The sequence below is a fragment of the Musa acuminata genome, chromosome BXJ3-5, assembly GCF_036884655.1.
Source record: "Musa acuminata AAA Group cultivar baxijiao chromosome BXJ3-5, Cavendish_Baxijiao_AAA, whole genome shotgun sequence".
NCBI lineage: Eukaryota > Viridiplantae > Streptophyta > Magnoliopsida > Zingiberales > Musaceae > Musa > Musa acuminata.
In genome coordinates this window covers 36,836,952-36,848,217 of record NC_088353.1, presented here as the reverse complement: position 1 = coordinate 36,848,217, position 11,266 = coordinate 36,836,952, and the positions used below count along the sequence as shown (strand labels likewise).

Sequence of the window (11,266 nt, the reverse complement as noted above, 5' to 3'; positions counted from 1 at the left end):
CAAACACAGGAACGATAAAATTAAGATAGTATTGGTGCACATATCAGAGCAATGGACATTGTTCAAAAGATCTTGATTAAAACAACTAGTAGAGATGATAGGCCCATCAAAGTTATAAAGATGAAATGAGGAAACACTATAACGAAAGATTATGTTAAAATTGAAAACAGTATTAGCCAGATTTTGATCCACATCATTATGATCATATATCAACATGCTATCCATATACCTTATCTTGTAGAGAGTTATATGTGTGCATATACATGCATTATAATCTTTGACTCCAAAGTTTTGAATGTTAACACCAGCATAAGTACACCTACCATGATGACAGGACATCAGAAAGCAAAACCAGTTTTCTAATATTTCACATTCTCAAAACATAAAAGAACATATGCAATGCATAATTTATAATAGTTTCTCCTATGTGTCTCCTCAGTGCTTAAAAAAATTACATATGTATTGGAGAAACATGACCTATGGAAATGAAGGGCTGAAGAAGTGCATTGGTTGAAAAAACATAAATTAGCCTGCAGTGCAATTCACTGAAAGAGATACCTGGAGCTTCTAATAGATGTAGCATTCGAAAGGTTTATGTTTGGCCAAGATCATATATATAGGTATGGTTTTGATGTCATCATAATTGCATCTTAGAACCCAATGTTAAGTAGTCTGGCCCAGAGCTTTCTAACTATAACTTGACCATACTACAATTTGAACAAGACAAGCAGGTTATTCAGATGTCTATACGATAGTGTTCTGTTTACTAAAGCAATATAATTCTTGAATAAGAACTTTTCGATGACGATGACTGATGGCATAAACTAACAATCTCTATTAACCATAGTTAGTAATAATCTTCCTAACCAATAAACTAATGGATCATAATTTAAAATTAAAAAAGTAAAAAAAAAAACTAATCAAAGCCTCAGTAGACAAATTGAAAACAAGGGTTAAGGTCCTAGCCATACTAGCCAACAATTGACATAGTATATGCTGAACTATGTGAGATCAAACCAGCCATTTGCCAGGTATTGCTGTTAAAATTCCATATATTGGCAAGCGTTACATGCACCCATTACTTGTAAGAATGCCAACATCATAGTAAGTATGCATCATGACATCATCAGCACCTCAATCAACATATAGAGGCTTTGTTAGGTTTTGGAATCCCCAATATCTTTGGAATAAAGTAGGCGGTTGCCCAAACAATTTGTTCGACACACACATGCCCAAGCAATGTGTGGTTTTACACTGTCAAGTAGATGACCGCTGATAATGTCGAATATGGTTGTCCTTCTAAGTAACGCGAGAGACAATCTCGACCATCTCTTGCATTCAAGTGGACCATATCAAAGCATCCAATGTCTCAATCACTGTCATCTCAATTTGCCAAAACAGGAAAAGACCAGCAGGAATAGGCCTAGAAGGATCGTTCTCCGACGCTTAGATCAGAATTTGATATGGAAAAAAATTGGAATGCTTAAGAGTTTAACAGTGCTCAAAGTATGATTAGCCATTGACTGCATTAGGATTCTCCTTTTGGTATTGTAGTTTTCTTAAGGACAAATCAGTATGCACTGAACATTGAACTTGCTCTAGCTAATTCTTTTTACAGTCAGTTGTGGATTGAGACAGAGGATTGCTGACTGGTACTGTCACGGTCACCTATGTCACATGGCATCTCTGTGATTCATGGGCCAAAAGGACCAATGTGTTCACCCTTATGAACCACTAAGGAGTAAACTATTGTGACAAAATTGAAAAAGCAATTCACAATCAGTGTATAAATGCTCATGCAAATGTGTACCAATATAACTAGAACAGCTAGCAAACATGCCACAGCTACTGAAGATTGATTACAAGTGTGACATATCATTCGATTGCTAAATTGTAATATCAGGAAAGAACAATAAATTTAACAGAGGATGATAATTATGAAACATCATCAAGAAAGACCAATAAAGTAAACAATGTGAAGTTTCAAATAGAAAAGTATTAGATGGTGCACTGACTAGATAGAGGCCAAAATTTACCACATTGCTTGGTCCTACATGAACCATATTCCAAGTCCAACAACCTACAGTCGTACAAGCAACTAAAGATTTCAAACTGAAGCTAAATAGTGCTAAATGCAATTGGAAATTTATTAGATATAAGCAGGGACATGAAATGGAGGACATACCATGTTCTGGCTATAAAATGAAAAAAAGGGAACAAAAAAGTGTGCCCTGCTAGCCAAAGATGGAAAACAGGGACCCTTACTGATTAGCCAAATTTAGGAGAAGACCAGAGCAGAATATGGTCAAACTGCATCATCCTTGCACAAAGATATATAATTATGTATATATACAGATACATAAATGGACATGTATGTGTAAAACCTTTCTAAGCTTAAAGATTCTCACCAAAAATTATGCAGAAAATGACCAATCAAACTTAGGCAGTATAAGTCCTGCAAAAGATCCACACCTTTTACTTGATAGCAACACCTTCCCATGTTTTGCATGTACTCCATCCTGAATGAGCTTCTTAATGGCCCAAGGTCTACCCTTTCTCCCATGATTAGAGTCAATAACAGGTTTAGGAAACAGGATTCCATTAACCAAAACTCTTAAGTCATTTCCCACGACCAAGTCTAACCTAAATTAGGGATTCCGTATATCTGCAAAAGGCCAAGGAGACAACTCCAGCAAACTGTGAGCAACATAAGGATTCTTTGCTCCTTCGAGCTGCAGTTTCGGGGATCAACTGCTTTCCACTCAAAATCCAACAAGTCGTCACTATTTTCACTCTTCTTGCTACAAACTATCCGAGTAACAAAAACTAGACGATGCCACCTCGCATCACCAATTTTGATCACCTTTCTTTTCAGTCATTAGGGTTACATATATTATCCGATCCAAAACGAAAAGCACAATCAAATTCGAAGAGAACAAATTCTTTAGACGACGTGCGTCTGGGTGATTAATTACCAAAAGAAACAATCAAGAAAGATTCCAAGGAACAAGGACCGTGAAGTCCGGCATACCATCAGGAACTCTGAAGATTTCTCCAACCCGTAGATTTCACAGCCGCAAACGAGAACCCCAAAAGCAAGTTTTCGACGGCGAACGGTTGCGCGGTGGAAGCTTCTCCGGGGCTCATCGTGAATGCGGATACTAGGAGGAGCAGAAGACGGCGACGAGAAAGGTTGGGCTGCGATGGTGGTCAGCAAAGACGAGATGGGTTTGAAGCTTCGAAAGAGTCGAAGCGAGGGGACAACCGCCATGGGACAAAGAACCGGCTGGATGACGTCAACATATCTCCTTATTATTATTATTATTATTATTATTATTATTATTATTATTATTATTATTATTACAACATATATATATATATATATATATATATATATATAAACATGAGACTATATGCATGTATAATTAATTAAGTAGATCAGTTTTTGGTTTTCAACACAGATAATTTTTTCTTAATTCCAACTTACGCTAAAAAAACAATCGTTCTTATTGTGAAGGTTTGATCCATTGTGTCGAGTCACAAGAAATAAAATTCGATTAATTATTTTGAGTTTGAACAAAAAAGCCTATAATTATTCTGCAGTGAAAAGCACAAAAAAAAGTATTTTTTCAGGTAAATCACCTAAAAATAATTGTGAGGAAAAGATGTCGACGTATTGCACCCAAGCCCGGCCCACGTACACGTTACGACGTCCGAAGCATGCAAAGATCCATGATTAGGAAACACGGCACGTTACGACGACAACTACCAACGACATGCATCAAAGCAAAGACTTGAGAGACCGCGCCTTCATCCTCTTCCTCCCTTTCCTCCTGTAGCTCCTCCTGCCCTCCTTCCTACCATCATTTCCATCCCTCCCACTGTTATCATGGTCATCGTCCTCGCTGTCCTCCTCATCCTCGCCGGCCATCGGGGTCTCGACCTCCTCCTCATCGGCAGCCGGATGACTACACCCGTCGCCGTTATCACTGCTGCTGCCTCTCGTCTTTCCTCGCCAGGGACCGAAGCCGGAGTAGTAATAGTAGAAGCTAGAGTCGGCTCCAGCTGCTTCGGTCTTCTTCTTCCTACGGCCGACGTCACCGTGGCTTTCCTTGGGTGACCCTGAGGCCTTGCCATGGCCATGGCCATGGCTGCAGCTGTAGGAGCGGAGCTGGGCGAGATGGTAGTTGCAGAGCGAGTGTGGGTGATGCGCCCGCCGCTTACAGTGCCAACCTTTGCCGTCGCTCTTCTTGCAGCTCGAGCAGGCCTCCGTGGCCGCAGCTCCTCCTCTGGCTTCGACAACGTCGTCTTTCTTCTTTCTCCTCGTCTTGGCCGTCTCCTTCTTCCGCGACCAGTTCATGCGTGCCTCGCTGTCAGAAAAGCATCGCTTTCCGGCATGAGGACCTACGTCTCCGTTTCGCTCCATTTCCCAATGGTCTGGGGAGCTGAGCAAAAAGGAAAGAGGGAGAAGACGAAGAAGAAGAAGAAGAAGAGCAAGGTTTGATGGTTACCTCTTCGGGACACAAGCTACAGCAGCGGACTCATATTTGATGCGATTTCCCGGAATACCCCTCACTTCTCCCACTTTAGCTTTCACGCCACTTCCCAGAATGCCCCCGTCATCCTCTTCTTCCTGCCATCGTTTTAGGTCGAGTCGCCGTCGGACCAAGAACAAAAAATCCGCAAAGAGAGAAAGTAAGGGAATCGAAAATGAGACCAGGGCAACAGCGCAGATTATCTGATTGCTCTATCGTGATCGATCGAGCAACTAGGGTTTCCAGTTTCCGATTCAATTCCCTTTCTTTCATGAATCGGAAGCGGAACTTCCACAAACAAATACCAGCAGAGGAAGCAGGAAGCTAGCTGGAATTGTTTTCCGACATCAGCTCTCATGCTGCCTCTCCCAACCGGATCTATTTCCAGCATTAGGGATGAAAGCGAGCAAGAAACAAAAGGAAAAACCCTAACTTTGAAGGAAACACTCTTGCTCGAGAAAACGCGAGGGGCAGAGTCTTAGGCCAGAAAAAGAAGTCGAAATTTAAGCTTTGTATGCTGATTCAGCAGCCGAAAGGAAGGGTTTTGCAAGTTAAAGACGGAGGCGGAAGAGGAGGTGAGGGGAAGATGGATCGTACCTGATCGTAAGCAGCTACGAGATCGAGGCACGTCAGATCATCCCAGGGGGAGCGGTTCAGCTCGCAGAGGAGAGCGGCAGCGGCGGCGGGAGCCGGGACGTCGGTGCCCCACGACCGCGGCGGCGCAGCGGGCAGCGGAGAAGAAGAGCAGGCGGGCAGGGTCGTCCCCAGCAGCCGGTTGGCGCATTTTCGGATCCGCATGGCCGATCGACGGCCGCCGAGCCAGGCGGAGGGCAGGGTGGGAAGGTGGGACGGGCGGCGCGACGCAAAGCGAAGAGGTGGGAGGTGGTGGCTACCTTCTTGCTTGGGATTCTCGGGGACGCTCCCTGCCTCTCTCTCTCTCTCTCTCTCCCTGGAATGCCTTTTATTATTATTATCGTTATCGAGTTATAACCCGTTCAGATCTCAACCTTGTGATTGGAGGAACAGTTCGGGGCCCAGTTGGTGCACCAACGGGGAAACGTTTGCGAACAGATGGCAAATTCTTTCTTTTCATTAATGCCCATGGAGTTGCACAGATGCACGGAAATGCCCTCCATGCCGCATTGAGATGCGTGAAAGGATGGCGCATAACATGCAAGTCCGCCGTCGTCGGAGCCTCGATGTCTACATGTCGATGGTTTTGCTTTTCATTAGTAGAAGAGAGTCAATGGAAGTAAGCATGAAGATAAAATAAATATTACCTTATGAACCAAACTCAATATTTATCTAAATCAGACTGTTCTTTAGTCCTCTTTTCAATCTTCATTTCACGATTTAATTAAAAACACAAGTCATCAATATTGGCCTATTGAGAGAGAAGCACATAAAATGATTGTTTTTGGATGAACACACTCGATGATACATCATAATAAACCAACCAGTTGTCCATGTTAATTTAGGAGCTCATCAGCTGGCTTTTCCTGTGTAAGATTTTTGGAGTTGGGTTGCTGCAACCTCTAAAAGAGACTGCACTGATACACATGTTATTAACTTGACTACAACATAAATCATTAGACAGCATGGTTAGTATCATCACACTACAATTTCTTTCAAGTTGGTTTGGCATGAATTGCACCAACTAATTGGCTAATTAGTTCAAGCACACAGATTTCTTACTTCACCAGTTGATCAGATCTATGCTAATTTCTCGTGTCGATCCTGCCGCACCGCTTTGTTCCTTTTTTCTTCTCTAGGAGTAGAGAGTTTTCAATCTCTTTGCAGCTTGGATGAAGCCTACGATGACTTGCATCTCATCCAGTTGCTTGTTGCAAGTGGGAAGGTTCAATTATAAGATTAATCAGAAAAGTGGGGGGCTTACAAGGAAATAAAGGAGATATGAAAAATAGTTGTCGATGCAATTGGTGTAGCAGATTCTTTAAACATATAAAAGAATGATGGATAGAACAAGTACCTGTGAGCGGAAATGACTCTGCACCACATGAATCAGCTGTTCCTTTGTAGGGTTAGGGTTGATGTTTACCTATTTATCAATTACTCATTTGATGTTAAACTTTGCAAGAAGCAGGTAAAAGAACTACCAATGAGAATAGTTGAATGGTTGTTCCACCAAGAAACATACAAGATTGAAATGCCTCCCATATCTCCATAAGGTGGGTGTTCCAAGCTTTGCCAGATTTACTCTCTGTTCATAGTCTACAAAGTATAAGCACAGGTTCTCAACATGTATATAACCCAATCTACAAGCTATATTTTTGAGATGACCGATAATATGCACATAAAAAAGTTTATTTTCTCCTAACATGTATACACAACCACCCTATTCAATAAAAAAATATCTAAAAGTTCAAAAAAGAAATTACTACATAATGTCATTTAAGTTATTCAAGTCAATATTTTCTCACCATCTTGTGACCATTAGAGTGAGTAGTGCCTCGATGGTTGCTTCGTCCATTCGACTTTGCCAAAGATGTCCATGGCCTGGTATGCCTAACTCTTGGTTTTGTCGGTTTATGGAACTCTAAGCTAGCTGCGCAAACAAGGTCATTTTGTAAAGAGATTATAGTGCAGGTTTTAGTTCTCACTTCAGGCAAACATAATCCTACATCCTACCATTTAGATGGACCAAGTTAAACAAATAGTACTTGCCAGTCTGGATAACTCACAGTAAGCAATGTCTTTGTATCCCACAGCTGAACCACTGCAGAATGAGTTGTCACAGTCAATATTATTATCATCGTCTTCATTTCCTGTAGGAGCTTCTAAGACACTCAATGCGTTTCTTTGTAGTTTCACCTCCACCCCATTCTTTAGGACCTGATCAAATGTCATAACATGAGCTTTTTATTTCTAAAAGCAGCTAAGTACGGCTAAAAATATATGGAAATAATAAAAAAGGAACTTATCAAGTGTCAAGTTTTCTCAAATTATTAGAAAGGATAATGACAAGAGTCGAACAAGCAATCACACAGGTCTAGTCAAAACTTTTTTAGATAATATCTGTGAGCTAAATTAAACACATTAATAAGTGACTTACTATAGCCATCTCACCTATGCATTTCTAAACATATTGATAAAACTTAGAAAAGTAAGGACAGTCAACTATGAACTGATATGGTAAGCTGATTGTGGCTCAATAAATCACACTGGAAATGGTTGTTTTAGCGGAAATTTTTTTCCTTTTTTTTTTTCACTTTCTCTACATCAGTTTGAAAAGAATTCTAATTGGAATTTGAATTATGGATATAGGTAATTAATTCCTCATAATATTCAATCATCATGAGTTCTGTGATGCAAGAACTAGAGCGGAAGTCAGTAAAAGAACAGATACGATGAAAAACAGTTACTTACCAGCCAATGCCAGCCACCAAGACCAACAGCTTTCTTCACAACACCTTGAAGCCCGACTAAAACAGATTTTGTTCTGTTGTTACCAGTTACTATGACTTTAGTGTGCCTGGGAAGCACCGAGAGCTCTTCATCACCACTTTCCTCCCGAGATGTAGATAGGGTCCGGGCTGAACACAACTCGGCCTCCATGATTTGAATAAAATTCTTACCACCTGAGTTTCAAGCAGAAAAAAATACATCAGATTTCTTCAGCTAGACAGAGAAGCTCAACCGTTAGATAAACTCGATACTATAATTCAAGATCACAAAAGCAAAAAAATGATATGGCACGTAGTAATGCAATGACATTTGAATTAGGAATAAGTAGGGTGATTGTGTATGTATGAGTACAACATCACATCTTTCAGGTGCAGGCTTATCCCCATGCAGGACCCGCACCTAAAAAATATCAATAGAAGCTCGATCAACACCAAACAGATTGTGACTGGACTTTGGAATATAATCCAAATGCTCAAAATTGTAACAGGCTACTCGACATCCAACAAATCTTGTCAGAGAAGAAAATTACTCTCAGAAACCAACATTTCTGAAAGTTATTTGCAGACTACATAATGAGTGACTTGGGAACAAATCAAGTCATAGTGATCGATGCCAACATGCATGTCAAGTTCCACAAACTCACCTGATTCTATGAGCCGAGCAACTTGGACAACATATTCCTGGAGTGATCACCCTGTTATAGATTAAAGAGGTGCTGAGACGAAAGCCTACTTTTACGAGTCCTACAAAAATGAAATGCATAATTGAAATCGCATATCAAATCAAGCAGTAAGTTCGTAGACACTCGGAGAAGAATCGACTGTATATTTTGTACCATCAAAAAATCACTTTTTTCAACACCATCCTGTATCACAATATCGATCTCTCCAAGGATTAGAAATTAGAGAAGGAAACTAAATGCAAAATCAGAGTAGGCGAGCATGTTAAATTGATCTCACACGAACAGATTACATTTTAATGTGGTTCTTCGGATAAAGCATGCATTAAATCCAGAGAATAAAGTATCCAACTGAAGGAACAGAATGCCAATCTCCCACCAAAAAAGAAGCCAATTCAAATCCATCGTCGGGGATCTAAATCTCAATTCCTTATAGTCCTTAAACAAATCCAACAACAAACCAAGACGAAACATCAAAACAGAAACCAAACAAGCAGATCAAAAGGCAATACCACAATGCTGCAGGCAGCAGCGACGCAAAGGACCGAACTCGAACGAACCGTCCAAATGCGGGGGATTAGCCGAGGAAATCACAAGACCTAGGGCTTTCCGCGATCACGGAAACGGGCAGATCTGCGAGAACTGGAACCCGGAAAAGGGATTCGTGCGATCTTTTGGGGAGGGGAGAAGGGGAAGAGCGCAGGGGAGGGCACAGTAGATGCATTACGACTGCTGCAGTATTAGCAGGCGAGCGTTTCGGACCGGCTTTTAAGGAACCTTCCGGTCGGAAGCCGACGCAGTGGCTACGGCTCGGCTTCACCCGGTAGAGTCTTAAAACGGTTCTGTACCGTTATACTCCTTTTTACCTTTTTTGTTCACCGAACCATTTTCGTCCAAAATTTATATTATTTTGATTCAGTTAATTTACTTTTTCGTGTTTTCTCTTACACAAAAAAGATCATAAACCAATCAAATTATTTTTTCGTAAAAGAAAATTCGATGAAATATGATTAAAATTATTTTTTTATTTTTACGCTTTTACCACTCAACGCGTTCGAACTTTTCCATTCACCCGAGTCACGTGGGTTCACGTGAGCTGCCGACCGGCCGAGTCGAGTCGAGCCGAGCCGAGCCGCATGGGGAGCAACGACAACGACACGCGTACGCATCCGGCTGTCGGGATCTAATCCGCAAGGAGACGCCGTCGTCGACCCGCGAGGAAACGACTCGTCGACTACCCTGTCGGGGACCCAAGCGGGCCCGCATCGCTTCTCGCGCGGGTACGCGTCGGGTGGGTGCGTTCGTCCCGCCGTGCGGCGCGCCCGGGAGTGACAGATCTATAGGGCGCGCTACAAGTCCGGAATTTAGGAAGCATTTGGAGTCCGGCCTCGGATTCAAAAATAAATAAATAAATAAATAATAATAATAACTAAAAAATAGAAAGGAAGATGATAAAAATATACTTAGCATTATCACCTACGTGTCCGATGTGGGCCCACATCAATTTCATGAACCATGTAGAACCGTACCATATCCATCCAAAATTGATGAGAGAAAGACCAATAGAATAGAACATGGTGGAATAGGGATGGATTGGACCGTAGTATACATTTAATTATTGTACCACTTGAATGAATCTTAGATATTTTAGATGAATGATTTGGAAATGAATCAGTTGATCTCATGAGGAGGAGGAGAGAAAGAACACTTGCTCTAAGTATATAGGTGGCTAAATCAAATCCCAATTTGAATCTTGTAATTGTCTTTTTTTTTTTGTCGGTGTTTTAATAAAAATATTTGTAAATATAAATTTAAATATTATATCTGTCTCCTTTATTGGTATTTTTATCAAAAATATTTATTTTTCATTTGAATTTGCACCATATATTTGGGTTTCAAGTCTAATCGAAATGTTAGAATAAGGGGGACATTTTGAATGGAGCTTTGATCAATCATGTCATCAATTTCCCCCTCTTGGTTGGACAAAATGTGAGCATATTGTAGTTTCTAATCACCTAATGATCGAAGATGGAAACGAAAGATCCATTAATCAATTCACAATCCAATCTGTAGCTTATCATATTCATTGATGATGATAATAATAATAATAAAGAAATCCTTTACGACGAAAGCTTACGATGATCGACAATGATGAGAGATACTTAAAATATTAAAAAAATTAAATTAAAAACTCAAGACATCTTTTTGAAAAAGCTCAAAAAAAATCTTTTTTAAGAAAATCATCTTACACTTTTCATCTAAAACAAAACATATTAAAATCTTGTTAAGCAAATCTATCTAAGGTGCTTGAATTGGATTTATCTACTCTTGTAATTAGATTTAGGATGAGTTGGAATAGAAAAGTGGCATTGGAGTCAAATTTAGGTCAGGATTGAAATACAAAGGTGATTAGTGATGATGAGTTCCACATTAATAATTACTCTCTGATGAACCTTCCATGGATTGCATCCTTCCTCTATTTAGAGCATCTAAATTCATTCCAAATCCAATCCTATCTATAATAACTTAATCTGACTTTTATAAAAAAAATATTGCTTCTATTAAAGATATCAACTAAATTAGCTACTAAAGACATTAAATATCAAATAGCTTGGAAGTAGTGTAA

General features: G+C 40.3%; 2 protein-coding genes across 6 annotated transcripts; both read right to left on the bottom strand.

Annotated features, from left to right (window-relative positions):
* Positions 1 to 3,540: 3,540 nt before the first annotated feature.
* LOC103985746 (uncharacterized) lies at positions 3,541 to 5,483 on the bottom strand. Of its 2 annotated transcripts, none has more exons than XM_009403553.3 (3): positions 5,133 to 5,483; positions 4,512 to 4,633; positions 3,541 to 4,445 (listed from the first exon to the last, which is right to left on the bottom strand). In XM_009403553.3, exons 1-3 carry the CDS (start codon positions 5,331 to 5,333, stop codon positions 3,782 to 3,784), a joined length of 987 nt encoding a protein of 328 aa, XP_009401828.2. In that variant the 5' UTR covers positions 5,334 to 5,483; the 3' UTR covers positions 3,541 to 3,781. The 2 variants fall into 2 exon arrangements, with proteins under 2 accessions (XP_009401828.2, XP_009401829.2); XM_009403554.3 differs by having other exon boundaries at positions 3,542 to 4,370.
* A 5-nt stretch (positions 5,484 to 5,488) lies between these two features.
* Positions 5,489 to 9,371, bottom strand: LOC135637836 (uncharacterized). 4 transcript variants are annotated; one of them, XM_065150662.1, is made up of 8 exons: positions 9,153 to 9,371; positions 8,605 to 8,704; positions 7,923 to 8,134; positions 7,238 to 7,388; positions 6,977 to 7,101; positions 6,694 to 6,756; positions 6,526 to 6,594; positions 5,489 to 5,738 (listed from the first exon to the last, which is right to left on the bottom strand). In XM_065150662.1, exons 3-8 carry the CDS (start codon positions 8,109 to 8,111, stop codon positions 5,628 to 5,630), a joined length of 708 nt encoding a protein of 235 aa, XP_065006734.1. In that variant the 5' UTR covers positions 8,112 to 8,134; positions 8,605 to 8,704; positions 9,153 to 9,371; the 3' UTR covers positions 5,489 to 5,627. The 4 variants fall into 4 exon arrangements, with proteins under 4 accessions (XP_065006734.1, XP_065006735.1, XP_065006736.1 ...); XM_065150663.1 differs by having other exon boundaries at positions 8,605 to 8,655; XM_065150665.1 differs by lacking the exon at positions 5,489 to 5,738 and adding an exon at positions 6,054 to 6,375.
* Between the last annotated feature and the right edge of the window lie 1,895 nt (positions 9,372 to 11,266).